Source organism: Lygodium microphyllum, chromosome 3 (genome assembly GCF_053477565.2).
Source record: "Lygodium microphyllum isolate KBCC chromosome 3, Lygodium_microphyllum_v1.1.10, whole genome shotgun sequence".
In the NCBI taxonomy this organism is placed as follows: Eukaryota; Viridiplantae; Streptophyta; class Polypodiopsida; order Schizaeales; family Lygodiaceae; genus Lygodium; species Lygodium microphyllum.
This window is the reverse complement of record NC_141137.1, coordinates 170,092,546-170,109,524: the sequence shown is the minus strand read 5'-3', so window position 1 is coordinate 170,109,524 and position 16,979 is coordinate 170,092,546. Positions and strand designations below refer to the sequence as shown.

Genomic DNA, 16,979 nt, shown 5'->3' with positions numbered 1-16,979 from the left:
TCTTTGCCATCCACCACGACCTCTTTTGCTCCCCCTGCCTCTAGAGTTACCACGTCCTCCTCCATAGGACTGGTTTTCTTGAGTTTGCTGCATATTCTGATTTCTGCCACGGCCTCCAAATCGGCCTCCTCTACCTCTGCCTCTACCTCTTCCAGTATTTGAGTAGAAGACAGCTTCTTTTGAAGTTCCTCCTGAAGAAGATGCACCACCATTTCTCTGCTCCTCAGAAATTAGAAGAGCAATCAACTTCTCAAAATCAGGAAATCTTTCACGGACGGAAATGGATGTTCGGAATTGTGCATAATCCTTTCCTAGACCATTCAAGGTCACGGAAACTAAATCATCATCTTCCACTGGCGACCCAATGGAAGCAAGTGCATCTGCAATCTTCTTCACCTTCATGTGGTAGTCATTGATGCTCATACTTTCTCTTTGCACATTATGCAACTCTTGCTTGAGCTGCATTTTCCTGGCTTGCGTATTTGTGCTATACATTTTTGACAAAGTATCCCATGCCTCCTTTGGCGTACTTGCATCCTGAATATGCACAATCATAGAGTCTGAAATACTGATAGACAGCCAATACATAACTTTCCTGGCTCTCTCATGCCATGTTTTGAATGCCTGCATTTGCTGTTGATTGGGAACATCAGGAAGAACTGGTTCTTCTTCATTTCCTGCAACAAATTCCCAATATCCTTTTCCCATAAGGAAATTTGTCATTCTAAACTTCCATGCTTGGAAGTTGTTCTTGTCAAGCTTTTCAGTGACAATCTGTGAAAGAGAATCAGACGCCATTACAGAACACTGCAAAAAATTCTGTCACTGCAAAGAACACAGCTTCAGCCTCACAAGGGCAAATCAGCAAAACTGACGAAAGTGGTATTTGACCACACAGTCACTTCCTGGTGACGATTTTGCATCAACAGGCAACAGGGATGATTCTGTAACTCCCAATGTCTCTGCGCACAGGCATACAATGCAATTTCTACAGTAACTTTTCACCGACCTGTAGAACAGTTGTCACATAGCATAAAACTGGGCCTTTTCCTGAGTGCGTGCAGAAAACTTCCGCCTCCAAAACAGGCCCTGAAATGGCCTCAAATAAAAAAAACAAGGTCGCCAAGGGCTAAAGGCCTTTCCCACAGCATATATTGCCCTCTTGCTTCACCGCGAAGGGCGTCTCAACCTGAGACAATGCACTCCTGCACTTTCCAGCTATGCTACCTACAGAGATCTGCTCCCAAAATAGAAAATGAAAGCAACACTGCTCCTCTTACCAGAACATCGCGAGCTTGGCTTGCTTTCTTGAGCTCCTTACCACGAACAAGGCTCTGAAACCATGTCAAGATTGTGGGAGAGAAGGAAGGAGTCTCACTTGAAGCTTTCTTGCTTGCACAATGGGGGAATACACACAAGGGTGGAGGCTGAAAACAGTTTTCCTCTTCTTAGTTGTATAAGCCAAAAGAACTCAAGTACAAAGAAATAGAAGAACCCTATATATGGGTCTCAAACCAAACTCAACTAACTAAGGTGGCATACTAACTGAGCCACAAACTAGAGTAGATAAGGATAGCTATCATGTAGCTATTATTCATGGGCGGTGTACCAACCGCGTCTGCAAACTGACAAGTCGGTGACATAAATACACAATGGTCACCCTGGCATATCACGAGTGGAGCTCGATATCTCAACAGTAGTATGGATTGGACATGCTGTCCAAATATGGGATGACAGGCTGTAAGCCTATTTTAGTTCCTTTGGAGCAGAATGTGAAGCTGAGCACAGATGCAGGTGAGCTTCTAGAAGACCCTACTATGTACAGACGCATAGTAGGAAGTTTGATTTATATGACTATTACCAGGCCAGATTTGAGCTATGCTGTTGGATTGGTAAGTCAGTTTATGCAGGCTCCAAGGAAACCACATTTGGATGCGGCTAGACGCATACTCAGGTATGTGAAGTCCACATTGCAGTATAGACTATTTTATGAGACTGGGGTTCAGATACAGTTGCATGGATACACTGATGCTGATTGGGCTGGTAGTATTTCTGATAGATGATCTACCAGTGGATATGTGTTCTCTTTTGGGAGTGATGCAGTCACTTGGAGCAGCAAGAAACAGCCTACAGTTGCCTTGTCGAGCACAGAGGCTGAGTACAGGGGTGCAGCAATGGCTGCATGTGAGGTAGCTTGGTTGCATAAGCTCCTTTATTATATGCATCAGTCTACAGATGGGCCAGTTGTCATTTATTGTGACAACATGAGTAGTATACACTTGGCAAATAAACCAGTCTATCATGCTAGGACAAAGCACATTGAGGTGCATTATCACTATGTGCGAGAGAGGGTTTTACTAGGTCTTATTGATCTAGTTTATGTCAGCACAGAGGATCAGGTAGCTGGCATATTCACGAAGGCATTGGGCGCAGAGAAGCTGCGCAAGTTCAGAGACCTGCTTGGTGTGCAGGAATTGGGATTGAGCTCGAGGGGAAGTGTTGAGATATCAAGCTCCACTCGTGATACGCCAGGGTGACCGTTGTGTATTTATGTCACCGACTTGTCAGTTGTTGCAGATGCGGTTTGAGACCCATATATAGGGTTCTTCTATTTCTTTGTACTTGAGTTCTTTTGGCTTACACAACTAAGAAGAGGAAAACTATTTTCAGCCTCCACCCTTGTGTGTCTTCCCCCATTGTGCAAGCAAGAAAGCTTCAAGCAAGACTCCTTCCTTCTCTTCCACAATCTTGATAGTTCTAACTTGAGTTATGCAATGGGGTTGATTAGCTAATTTATGCAAAAACCTCATAAGCCACACTTGGATGCAATCAGGAGGATTATGCTGTACGTGAATGGTATTGTTGCTTGTGGGTTGTTTTATGAGCATGGAAAATCATTCGACTTGACAGGTTATACGAATGCTGATTGGGTTGGTTGTCTCCTATGACAGGAGGTCAACCAGTGGTTATGCTTTCAGTTTGGGTAGTAGTATGATCGGCTGGAGTAGTAAGAAGTAGCCGACCGTTGCTTTATCTAGTACAGAGGTAGAATATAGGGGTGTAGCCTTAGCAGCATGCGAAGCAGTTTGGCTTGTGAAACTGCTACACGACTTGGGTATATAGTTAGATAGGAAGATCACATTGCATTGTGACAATCTTAGTTGTGTGATGTTGGCTATCATGCTAGATCCAAACACATAGAAGTTCATTACTATTTTATTAGGAGATGGTATTTGCTGGAAATATTGATCTACTCCATGTGAAGATAGAAGACCAGGTAGTAGATATCTTTACCAAATCACTTGGTAAAACAGAAGTTTGTGCATTTCAGGGAGCTACTTGGAGTACAGCAATTAACTTGAGCTTGAGGGGGAGTGTTGATAATTAAGCTCATGATCAGTATCACTGACATGACTAACCTTATTTAGATAGCTGTCGTCTTAGTTTTCTCTCTACATGTGTGGTGTAATAACTGAGTTGGTCAGACTCAACCATAGTTAGTGGTACGATTAGTTAGTGACCTAGTGTGTTTTTCAATTATGTGTGATTAGACTTTAGTAAGCATTATGGAAGAATGAGAAGAAGAGAACAATGAGAGTTCACTACTCTCTGTTACAGCTCCATGTCTTTGTCTCTCTCTCCCTTCGAATCTCGAACATAGAGTAGTTGAACCGATAGCTATGGTTGGAGCTTATCATTGAGCATTCACTTAGTATTAGAGAATGCCTCTTGATACTATACTTGTTGAAGAGGTTGAAGAAGAGAATATTGATGCTACCTTGTTTGATTTAGTAAAAGAAGCTATATGTTGCTTCAATGGAAGAGAACTAACCTTCAATCTTCAATGTACGAGCTCCAATGTTGGCCATGAAGAAGCAAACGATGTAAAATCCTTAGAGCGAAAAGAATCCAACTCTATTAAGGCTTCAGAAACAAAGAACACTCTTGCTTGATGAAAAACCAAGAAGCTCTTCGCCAATGGAATCTTAAAGTCTCAAATAATGTCCATAAAATCCTAATCTTGCCAAGATTTTGAAGAGTCTTGTTGTAGGTAACCTCCAAAGGCAAAAAAGATCAAAAGCCCCTTGAAATTGATGAGCTTGGGTGAAGCTTTAATGGTTTCCTTGCTCTCATAATAGGTAGGGTTTCATGAAAGAGCTTGGAGATGAGAAAGAACTCCTAGAGAAGCTTGTAAGATGATGGAAAAGAGTCCTATGACCACTTTGAAGGTATAGGTATCAAGCGTCAAGCTTGTAGCATGGAGTTTTTATGAATCAATGGCTATTCAAATTAGTGCAAATCTCACTGAGTTATTGTCCCGAAATTGTGTTGATGTGGCAGTTAAAAATGGTGTTCCATATGTTGCCTATGGTGCTTAGAAGCTCTCTATGCTATCCATTTTGAAAGGGAAGCAAGATTCATGAAGCAAAATGGAGATGGAGGACTGAAGGTTCTATGGAAGTCTCAGATATCAAGAAGAAGAAGCTGTTTCTCAGAAAGTAATCATAGTTTACTCATCGACTTAGTCTAGTTAACCCCCTTTTGACCAAGTTACCTTCACAATGGCATGAAACTTGACCATGACCTACTAAAATAGCATGGAGGCTGCCATTTTTGTCACCAACTCTTGTGAATTCTTGTAACCATAGTCCCTTCTAGCTGTAGTACACCTGTAAGTCACAATCCATGATCTATACCTGTAATACTTGTTTGGAATAGGTTTTTTTAAAATGCAAATTGAGTCTGAATATGAAGAAAATGAGGAGATAATGGATCAAAGACCAATGATTTGATGCCACATCATGAAGTGAACTAGGAGAGAGAAAGATTGTTGGATGAGAGAGAAAGACTGCAAGATGAGAGTTCTCTTCATCACTCTTCTATAAAATATTAATTACATATCCAATTACAAAGAAAGTACAAATATCAATTAAACTACAAAGGGTTGTATATTAAGAGATTTTTTTGAACTTGCTATAGTTGAAATCATGACGTTTTAACATCACAATCACATCTGAAATGTGCCAAAGTCTAGAATAGCTTTGAATTTCAACTTCAGATGAGGGAGAGACAAAAAATATCATGAAGTGAACCAGGAGAGAGAAAGATTGTTGGATGAGAGAGAAAGACTGTAGGATAAGAAAAAGAGAGATGTAGCAAAAAGACATCTCTCTCCTCACTCTTTTTGCTACATCTCTCTCCTCATAGCTTTCATGGCTAAGAACTGTCATCTTCTTCCCTTTTCTGTGTTTCTCTCTCTGCTTATTGGTGCGAACATGCAAAGTTATAGTGAAAAAGGAACCCAATTTGATTCCATAATGTTACTATTAGTTTAATAGTTTGTTCCATCACATACAAGTCTCTCTTTTTACAAGAGAGGAGTTGAAAATTATGCTTTGAAATTGTTTCTATGAATACAAATTAGCTAATTTAAAAAGACTAGATTATAAAAGGGTGCAAGAGTGTGTAGGACATCTTGAATACACCAATTTGTAGAGTTTGTTGCAAAATGAGACTTGATATAAATGTGAAGTTAAAACACATGAAGAGAAGAAGAGAAAGAAGTTGGAAAGTTTGGGGTACTCTCAATGTCAACTTATCGTCTCTCCAGAAAAGAGCAAAATAACCCTTAGATGATGTGATTTGTCTAGGCTTATTCAATGTACATCAGAGCAACATATGTACATCAAAATCTCTAATTTTTCTATAAAGAGGAAATATAAAGCTTCTAGTGCCACAAAGATTTGAATCATTATACCATGCAAGTGGTGAACTTACAATGCACTTTTTGAATTGTGGACTATTAAGACAACCAATATTGTGATCATAGACACTTTGTGGATTGCATAGTGCCCTTTTAGTTTTTCCAAAAGGATGCAACACCTTTATTTTCTTGCATATATTACTTTAAATGTTGGATTGACTACGGAAGGAACCCATAGCTTTGAATGCTCCTGCGCGTAAGATATATTGATAATAACTGACAGCAAGGGCAGCTCCAATGAAAGGACCTACCCAAAAGATCCACTAAAACAAGAAGTTTTGTTATATAAGATTGATGAGTAAAGATCACACACATACACACACACATGCACATGCACACGCACACGCACACGCACGCAGGCACGCACACTTCCACGCACACACACACACACACACACACACACACACACACACACACACACACACACACACACACACACACACACACACACACACACACACACACACACACACATGTGCACATATGTGTGCATGAACGTGTGCACACATACAACACATGCATGCCTATATGCACACATACAAGCACATGTATGCATGTGTTTGGATATGCATACTTTCATGCATATATGTATGTAGTTATGTTTCTATCTATGCATGCACGTATGTTTGTATCTTGTTTATATGTGTGCATGTGTTTGGATATGCATACTTTCATGCATATATGTATATAGGTATGTTTCTATCTATGCATGCAAATACATTCGTATCTTGTTTATATGTATGCATGTAAACACACATTTAGATATGTATAAATGCATACATGTATGTATATGTTCATGCATGTGTTTGCAAATATATACTTGTATGGGACTTGCATGCATGTATGCATATACTTATGCACATATGTAAGTATGCCTATGTACGCAAAATCAATGCATGTATATAGATGTTTATATATATGCATACATGTGTTTTTTCTCCAAAAGTTGCTCTCAAGCTTGAGGAAGTTACTACATGTATATTATGTACATCACGTGTGTTCAAGGCTTATTTATAAATATCCTTATATGTGAATTTTTCTTAAATAAAACATAACCATTTTCTATTCAATCTATAAATAACACATTTATATTAAACCCTTATGTATGTAAAAAATGGTATTTTAAAAATACATTTTTTTGAACCCACGTGATGCACACATATATTCATGAGTAACTTACTAGAGCTCTCAAGAAAATACATGTATCAGAACTGTTCAAGTCCTTGTATACAAATCCCATCTATACTTTGTTGAGGTGATCTTTACTACCCATATCATAATGCACACCTTTTCTATTGGAGTATCTACATGTGTAGCTAGGTATGTGTGTGCATATGCATGTATGCGCTTATGTTTGCATATGCATAGGATATGTATGCATGCATTTATGTACATTTTCAAGTAATTAAGCAAGTGAGCAAGCAAGGATGCATATATGTATGTATGTATGTACATACGCACGTATGCATGCATGCATGCCCTAAATCTATCCATTTACCTATATCTCCATCCATCTTAGCTATGCTTATTTTGAGATATGTACATAAATCTATGCATAAAATGGTATTTCTAAGTAGCTAAAGGCTACATGATTAACTAGATATTAGACTCTTACTTGCTCATCCCATGATTGTTTGTGTCCAAAAATCACTGCTGCACCAAAGCTTCGTGCAGGGTTGATCCCAGTCCCTGTTATTGGAATGGTTGCAAGATGAACCATGAATACTGCAAACCCAATGGGTAGAGGAGCTAGGACCTGCAATATGCAAATAAGATTGACATATTCAATACAAGTAAAACTAACACTAGGATAAAATAATCTCTAAAAATGGGATTTTTTCCATGTTTATAATGAGCATTTATTCATACAAAATTTTCACTTCCCTACTTAAATGTTTGCATCAATATATTAACTAATTTTGGTCACAATGATACCTTCCAATAGATAGATATTGAGCATTAATCAAATTGTTGTGCTCAAACAACTTTGGTGAACCATATATGATACCACATTATGAATCCTCGTCCTTCAACTCATGTATGTCATAATTTCTTTGACATATTTGTAATAGGTTCCATGTGAAGGGTTTTCCTTTCTCTCATTTTAATTTCTACACACCAATTGTAAGAATGCATGGGTAGTTGTACTCTTTTTGAAGTTGTACTGACTAAAGGAAGTCTTAATTCAAATGAATATATCTATTGTAGGAGTCACAAATGTGTTCAACTCGTAATAAGGGAGAACATATATTTTATATGTTAAAGGCATGAATGTAGACATATATTTGTTGATGGACCAACATCTACATCTATTTACACTTTGAGAAGTGAAACATAATGTAAAATGGCATAACACAGTGAAGTCGAGTACAATCTTTCCTTGTTTCTCAAAAGGAGTCATGTTAAATATTAGAGACAAGTTAGCTTTTCTTCTTATTTTTAGGCATGGGAATAAGGGTCTACTTTAAAGTTTGAAGCCTTTGGAGAGCCTTAACAACTTCAAAAAGCAATTTCCCTAGTTTAAGGTTTGAAACCTTGGAAGGACCAACACCATTGGTTAGGATGATTTATGTTGAAAATTTTGGTTGTTTGTGATAAATGTATATTATGTCATCTTATATTAACAATAGTGGAAACCAATCAAACATTTATATGAGGAGAATGGAAGTCAATCTTAGATGCATGAGAATATATCATAGAGATCAAAATACATAGTAATGTCAATATAGTTGGTTTGAAACAATGAAATTGGTTAGAAAAGGCACTCATTTATAGTCCTAAAGAAAGTCAAGGGTGAGGAACTTGTCAAACAAGAGAGAGCTTTCTACTATTCCTGCACTAGAAATATAACATGCTTTGACATACTAGTAAATTTACCAAGTGAAATGTAGTAATGCTCTATTAATTCAACTTACATAAGTATCATAGATTTTACATGCAATAATGTCAACATAACAAGTAATGTATTGAAAATGATCTATGTAACTCTATAAATTGGCTTGAACAATTGTTTCATATTTAGTCTTTAATTGTCTTCTTGCCACTCTCATATATTAATTCATTCCTTGCCAGTTTAATCTACATAAAACGAATACCATAATATTCTTCATAGCTTCATCTTTTATCCTCCATATGGCTTGTTACATATTAAGCACCTTTGATTTCATGGCAAGCTTTAGTGGTGTTCTACCATTTGCTAACACATAAGATTCCTCAACAAGATAATGCCATAGTTTGCATAGGATCAATCCTATAGTGTACCAGCCAAGCAAGAAGCCCTTTTCACCATGCAATACAACAAAGCTACTCAAGGGAAAAATGTTTGACGTGACATGTCCTAATCCATAGATAAGAGGGCATATTTAGTCATCTCCACTTTCCATTTGCATATCTATGTGGTTAAAAAGATTTGAACTATTCTAATGTGTTAGTTAAAGGATGCTATGTCTTTTAAATGCAAGACATGCTGTACAAATTTATATCATAGCTTCAAAATAAGGAACATAAAAACTTACTGGAACATGAGAGTCTCTAGCATTTCTCTTTGGGTCAGTGGCTGAGAAGACTGTGTAGAGAAGAACAAACGTCCCAATTATCTCAGCAGCAAGCCCAATCCCTTTAGAATAGTCTGCATTGACAACATTAACGCCACCACCAGATTGAACATAATAGGACTTCTGAAAGGCCTTGATTAATCCAGCACCACAAATGGCCCCTAAGCATTGTGCAACCATGTAGAGGAAAGCTCGTGGAAGAGACACCTTACGTGCCAAAAACAAACCAAATGTGACAGCTGGATTAATATGACCACCTACAAATCAAGATAAGTGGGTAAAAATGAATATTTGTAAAATGAATATGAATTCAAACTCAAATTGAATCAATCATACTATTATTTTTTAGCACTTACTCTTGCTCTTAAGAAACCCTAAGTAATTAGGCCTTGCTCATAAGGGGCCCTAAGTGATTGGGCCTTACTTTTATCATCATTTTTTACCTATAATATAATATTAAATTTGTTCTCTATAATTTTGTAAATTAAAGAGCATTCTAGGTGTACATCAAATGATTAATTATGGGAATCTTGTATTGAAAGCACATCAATCACTTGATTTTGAAAACCATGAGAATAGTAGGCCTTGATTTTAAATGAAAGCCATTCTTGCAATTCAAGCACTCTCATTTCAAACATTTGTGAATACAATTGTTTGCACGGAAAATAATAGATTCACACCATATCAATGTTTCTGGAATGGCATTATTAGTTCATAAGGGCTTAATGAGGCATAAGAGCACTCCATGCTTATGGTTGTAAACAAAGCAAAAGTACACTATTGTGGATATGAGTTCATGTTGTGTTTTGTGTGTGTGTTGGGGGTTGAGTTTTAAGTGAATAATAACAAAATGTCCCATGTCATATGAGTTCATATTGTGTTTTGTGTGTGCTATAGGGGTTGGGTTTTGAGTGAATAACAACAAAATGTGCCATCTCATGTAAGTGTATCCATACTTTACTTAGAGAAGGTAAGCTTTACCTTCATAGTTCTTTAAAAGGCTTCAAACATAGAAGTAGCTACTCATATCACAACATTACTTATATAATTTGTTGAAGGATATTGAATAAAGACTAAAGAGAAACATGTCATTGTCTTCAACTATAACTTAAGACCTTAGAAAACAAGATTAATGGCATATGTAAGAATCTAAGAACATAGCCTACACATATCTAAGATATGAGAAAATAATAATAATGACGTATGCTTAAAAAATTCATGGAACTTCCTTCATGTAGCATATAAAAGATTATGCATAAAAAAATTGGCATTTAGATGGTCCTAGCCATATAGCTCTATCACAAAGATTATGCATCCAAGACTATGCATTTAGAATATCCTAGCCATATAGATTCATCACAAAGGTTTCAATAGGCATGAAATTGCTCCTCCAAGAATTTAAAGGGAAGAAAAATTTCAAAAACCCTAGGTCTAAATGCTAGATTCCTACAAACTTCATGCACATTTTAATATTGGAAAAGCATATTCTGATGTGAAAGAGCAAAAATTGTTGAGCTAAGATTCTATAAGGTAAAATTTCAAAAAGAGATAAGATTTGAATTTTGTTGAGATTTTTCTTGAATTATTAAAAAAGATCCTTGATAACAAGTACTTAATTGGTTAGGTAGAGTTACCTATTATTTTAAGGCATACACATAGTATGCACGATCCACATGTCATTGGTGGTTGGGATTAAACTAATAGATGCTTTTGGATTCCATAGTTTGGACACTATTATGAGAAGCTAAGATTTTGGATTTGCTGAGATCAACTTGCTTGGTGTTAAAGAGAACTTGCTTGATGTCAAAGCCCTAATTGGACTAGATCACATTATGCAAATTATGATGAACTAAAGCAAAAGGAGGTTTTATTTCCAACTTTGATCCACTAGAAAAAAGCTTAGCGATATAAAAAAGAAAAAATAGTATGTGAGAAGAACATACACATATCTTATTATAAGCATGCCCATACTTTTTGATTTTCCCTCGGGGAAGCTTTGATAAAGTAGAAATATCTACATATGCATGCATGGTATATGCTAAATGTGTGTATGTATGCAAGTCTTGGGGGGTCACTCAAAAATATGTAAGTCTATCATACAATGTAGCGTATCATATGAGTTAGTGGGAGGGATTCTTTAAATCCATTTTGAAAACTTTTTTCTCCATGGAGAATATTCACAGTTGAATAGATATAGGATATATTTTACTCCCAAAAATTCACAAAAGGGAGCTTTCTAAATAGGCCTTGAATATGTGTGATATATTATAGAGGATTTACTAATAGTGACCCCCTTGGGATGCATGCATGATTGTAAGCATGATACATAAACAAACATATAATATAAAGTTCCCCTTGATATGCATGTGTTCTTGTGTGCACATTACATAAAAATGCATACATACATTGTGCATAGTATGTACGTACATATATACATACATATGCACATACATACCTGCATACAAACATCATACATCAACATACATATATACATTGGAGATACACATAAATAAGTACATTAATAAACATCTACTAAAAATATGAGCCAACTAAATTTCAAATTGAAATTAAATAAGAATCGTCTATAAGGAACATGAAAAACAATATATAAAATGAAGTTAGATATTTACTATCTTACCAATCAATACACGATAAAGAAAGACCATAAGTAAAGTCATTGTTTCAATTTTTCATTTTAACTTTTAATTAGCTAGTCAATTTTGTGGTTTTGATCCATTAGTCCAAATATTTCGTCATCTAAATAGTTCAATCTTTATTTTTGGTAAGCTTTTGTAGAGATTGTGGGAAATGAAATGTGACAATTGGTTCATGTTAAGTTAGACAAGGTGGCCGGTTTGTTGAGATTTAATATTGACTTACACGATGATGGAGAACTTGAATAGTTATTTGTTGGTTATGTGAATTTGAGCTTCTATTTCTACTTTTGATAAGCGAACTGAGTTGTGGAGATTAGCACACATGATAAGTAGGCTAATCTTAAGGTGGTGGGCTATCTTTTTCTTGTACAAACTTGGGGGAAAATCGAATGAAAACATTCAAAATTGAGTACCTTCCCTAAGAACATCCGTAAAGGTCCATTTTGAAATAATCATACAACTAATTATATTGCACCTTCCCTTCCAAGTCTAGGAGCCACAATAGCTTGATACAAAAGCAAAGTGGCATGATGAAGTATGCATAGAAGCGGCAAGGAAAGGCGTGTCTCCCAGGGGGTGGGCATATATATACGCAAGATTATGTTGATGCTTTGACCTCCTTGGTTTAGCTAATTGAGGGATGATTATGGTCTATGCAATTATGTGTGTAGGGTGAATGTGGAGAGACTCAAATACTCGTCGGGGCAATTGTGTGTGCAATGTGAAAGTGTTGTGCGATTAGTTTCTTGGTAATTTATTCATGCAATAAATTTGAGATGTATGGTTGGAAATCCAAACTTAATCGCCCAAAGGTAGATTATCCCAAAGGATATGGCACCATGGAGCTACATAATTGTGATTTTGAACTAGAGATCTCTAGCAACTCTCCCATACTCTCAAAAAATTGGCATGGTATCTCTTAAATTTATATTGCATGAAAAAACCATTAGGATTCAGAACACAAAGAGAGAGAGAGAGAGAGAGAAAGGATTAGTTTTAGACAAATTCCTACTACAATTCTCGCATCGTGAATTATTACAACATCATGAGCTTTTGCTGAGGAGGCACTGTGCATATAGCTAGGTGCGATTGGGGGGTAGGGTGTAGGCTAGTAGCCCCCTATCCCAAACTATACTTAGCTAGGTGTGTAGTGCCTCTCAAGTAGAAACTCCTCTTGAGAAGCTGGTGATGTTGAATACTTAAGGGAAAAACCAGTGAAAAGAGCCCCTTTTCCCACATAGGAAAGCATTAAAAACACAGAGAGAGAGAGAAGAGAGAGAGAGAGAGAGAGAGAGAGAGATGGTAATGAAGAATTGAGGGCTAAATTGTGAAATTTTTTTGCTGCAAAATTGGGAAATATATAGTAGAGGGGAGGGAGTGTGGTTACAAGACCTGAGATGCCAGCGGTGCAGTAGACGAGGACGAAGATCATGCCGCCGAAGGCCCAGGCGATGCCCAGCAGGCCGACGCCGCCGCAGCTCTTGGACTGCACGGCCCCGATGACGGTGGCCACCCCGATGTACACGAAGAGCAGCGTGGCCACGAACTCCGCGATGATGGCCCGGTAGAACGACCACAGCACCAGCTCCTCCGCGTCCATCAGAGCGGCCGGCGGGGGGTCCCTGTAGTCCTTCTGCACCACCTCCACCTCCACCTTCGCACCCGCCATCTCTCTCTCTCTCTCTCTCTCTCTCTCTCTCTCTCTCTCTCTCTCTCTGTCTGTCTTCACAGCCTGCTCCAGCTGCAGCTATACAGCGCGCTAATTCTGATCAGCTGCTGCGCCCCTCCCTCTTTATTGCTCCCCTCGCCCATCATTCCATCCCGTCCATCCATCCATATAATGACCCCGAATCACTCTACCTCTCCCTCCTTAGTTTCCCTATACAATATTTGCATCCCCTCCTCAACACTCGCATATTTTTAAACAAACGAGATAAGGCACTCCATGGATCGCGACAGCACGCCACAATTCGTGGTTGCCCACAGTCCATTTGACTCCATCGCACACCCAGCGAGAGAGAGAGAGAGTGAGTGAGAGAGAGAGAGAGTATCCACAGATATGTCATGAAAGGTGCATGGTCCACCTTATGAATGAATGAATGAGAGAGAGAGAGAGAGAGAGAGAGAGAGATTGCGGCTTGTGGGACGGCCGCCGCCCCCACGCCGACCATGGCCCCCTTCCTTTTATCTTTTTCATAAGATCAACACTCACTAAACCATCTTTCTTTCTTTTCATTCCCCCCCCCCCCCCCCCCAATACATAGATGCACAATAATAACTCCAAATTGAATAAGTACACCCACTCAAACGCAATATTTTGTAGCACTCTACCCATGTGTATAACCACATGCAATCAATTTTAAACCTAAATTTACAACTCACCTTCCCACTCCCGCTTCCCACATGACTCAACTAGCTCCATGCCATGAATTCCCACTAGATGCAATGCCTTTAGACCTAAATTTACAAGTCACCTTATAAGAGGGGGGGTTCCCACATGGCTCGGTTATTTGTGTTCCACGAATTCGGGAATGCGGCCTACATTTCCAAACAATGCCTAGGAGAGCAAAAGTTTGCAAAAACCAACCTTCGTTTGTCATGTGAATTAATTTTTTTTGCAACATTTAATGTATAGTCCAATTCGTCTCCGTATATGCATAGTCCCTCCAAGTAATTCGTCAACCCCAAATTTTACCCAGCTCCTTTCATCAAAAGGTTTTCATTGTATACCCATTTTTCTTGACGAGTTAAGCTCAAGAGTTCAAAAGCAGAGATGCGCACACTTTTTTCATTCCGAAAGCTAGTGAATGAAGAGATGCTTCTAGTTTCACTTGCACACACATTTACCTGCTTCAAAATCGATTCAAACTTTTCCAAACGTGAAGGTCTCCCTCACTCCTCCTCTCTAGTGGTCCATCTATCACATAAAAACTACATGAAGCAACACAAATTTATTATGCATTCAAAAACTTTAAAAAAAATATTGTAGGTTACCTCATCACATGGATTGGTGGACCTTTGCATGTAAGTGTAGTGCACAAAGAGCATTTAGCAAAATCAATTAAACACTAAGCAAATAAGTCTAAAGAATAGCACTATCCGATGTGTGGGAGCTTACATAAGGAAAGGGAAAGGGACCTACTAAGTGGTGTATGCGACTGCTAAACATGTGTAAAGTTCTTTTACAACACACTAGGCCAACTAAACATCAAACCTAAGATACTCCTAGTCAACATCAACAAGGAATCTCTTTGCCATCCCAAAGTAACCAAAATAAAGTGGGCATTTTGATTTTCTCAATCATAAAGTGTTTTAAGTCCTTGATGACTTTCTTAGCGTTTCCCAAAGAGCATCATTTAATCTAGAAGACTACCCGTATGTAAAGTACCAATTTGACAGCCTTTACAATACCCATGCTGAGCCCCCTTGCCATGGCTTTATTATTGTGCGCATGTTCATTGATTTGTGTTAATGAAGAAAAAAGTCAGAATCCAACTTCACAAGAAATGCTTGGATTATTATAACTCATTATGGCAAACTTTTGACAAAGTTATGCAAAATTGAAGTGTCTCTCAACTAATTTTAAAGACATTGGTAGGAATATGAGCTTAGTCCATAATAGTCCATCACTACATGGTGTCAAGAGTCAAAGAATAATATGAAACTAGGAACTTACATTTTCTATGATTCATCACTTATCCACGGCATCCAAATTTTGCATCCCATCACCATTGCAATAAAGTTGCAAATTTTCCATTATTAACATTCAAATGGTTGTGAGAAGTTATACATATCTACATCAAGCCCACTCTTTTATCACTTCTCCATGCCATTATATTACTCTGCCTTTCATCACTATCACAACAAGTAAATCCACTTGTGTACGTTAGATGCTTTTATCAAATGTAGATTATATAAGTTTGGACCAAGGTTTACTTTACTTACTTTCATGCAAGTGCAAAAGCTATGTAGTACTACTTGCTACCTAGGCACATGCAAATTAGGAACCCAAATGCACACTTTTCTATAAAATCCAACATGCTAAACCTAGGGTGTATAAAATGGTTGTAAATTTTATATTCTATTATACATACAAGAGGTGAAAAAAGATTGTGACTCTTAATTTCATAAATATTTCAAATACTCAAAGAAATAATTTGCATAAAAGGCCTTGGATGCATGTGATAAGGGAGTTGCAGACCTAAGCTCAAATTTTTCTATTGCCAAATTTTTCCAAGTGTATACATGTGCTCATAGTAATGTTTTGCACCTTTAAAGATCAGCATATTTGCTGCAACTCTATAAGTCCTAGATATCCTATGGACTTAGTACATGAGAAGTGGGTAAAAATGGACAATAATAGCATAAAGAGTAGTGCGTAGTTACTTTCGTTGGTATGCTCAAGGAGCACACAAATGTAAGAAATTGTTGACCTATATGAAAGCTCATTGATTTGAAGGATGACCACTTGCCTTTTTAGTCTAAATTCAAAGTGCATTACTACCTTGTTTGAAACCAATATGGTTCGATGGTATCTTGTAAATTATTGATATAAAATCTATAACAGATTGTATCATATAGAACCATGTTTTATTCAAAGTCTTCTATATTGCAAATTATTTGCCTAGTTAATTTCATAGAAGCCCTTAACATGTTCCAAGCCAATTGATTGAAATGTTAAGTTTTTACTATCATCTAAGTGGCTTGATACTCTTATAGGACTTGTGGGTAACTTCATAAGTAAACTACCAACCCCAATGGTGGTCAAATTAAATTCCTTATCACCTATCTACGCTAATGGAAGTCGATACAATTAATAGTATTGTAGTATTGTGTCATACACATCCATGGTAATTTTGTTGTTTATGAATTTACTTTAAAATCCACATGCGTGAATGAAAGCAATCTAGATCATCTATCTATCTTAAATTTGTGTGAATAAAAACCATTTGTAGGAGGTATGACTATAGATCAAGTCAAGGAGATAGTAACCTTTTGCTTAAA

General features: G+C 37.5%; 1 protein-coding gene across 2 annotated transcripts; it reads right to left on the bottom strand.

The window, feature by feature from the left end:
- Window positions 1–5,498: 5,498 nt before the first annotated feature.
- Window positions 5,499–14,019, bottom strand: LOC148039164 (putative aquaporin PIP2-1). 2 transcript variants are annotated; one of them, XM_087675054.1, is made up of 4 exons: window positions 13,368–14,019; window positions 9,280–9,575; window positions 7,380–7,520; window positions 5,499–5,954 (listed from the first exon to the last, which is right to left on the bottom strand). In XM_087675054.1, exons 1-4 carry the CDS (start codon window positions 13,642–13,644, stop codon window positions 5,886–5,888), a joined length of 783 nt encoding a protein of 260 aa, XP_087531180.1. In that variant the 5' UTR covers window positions 13,645–14,019; the 3' UTR covers window positions 5,499–5,885. The 2 variants fall into 2 exon arrangements, with proteins under 2 accessions (XP_087531180.1, XP_087531179.1); XM_087675053.1 differs by having other exon boundaries at window positions 5,499–6,027; window positions 13,368–14,016.
- Window positions 14,020–16,979: the final 2,960 nt, after the last annotated feature.

Bases quoted from the DNA above. Each gene is read 5' to 3' on its own strand.
- LOC148039164 (XM_087675053.1), bottom strand. From the start codon at position 13,644: ATGGCGGGTGCGAAGGTGGAGGTGGAGGTGGTGCAGAAGGACTACAGG. The intron at 9,576-13,367 runs GTCTTGTAACCA...CTTGATTTGTAG, and splicing joins CTGCACCGCTGGCATCTCAG to GTGGTCATATTAATCCAGCT. The intron at 6,028-7,379 runs GTAAGAGTCTAA...TTCTTGTTTTAG, and splicing joins AACAATCATGGGATGAGCAA to TGGATCTTTTGGGTAGGTCC.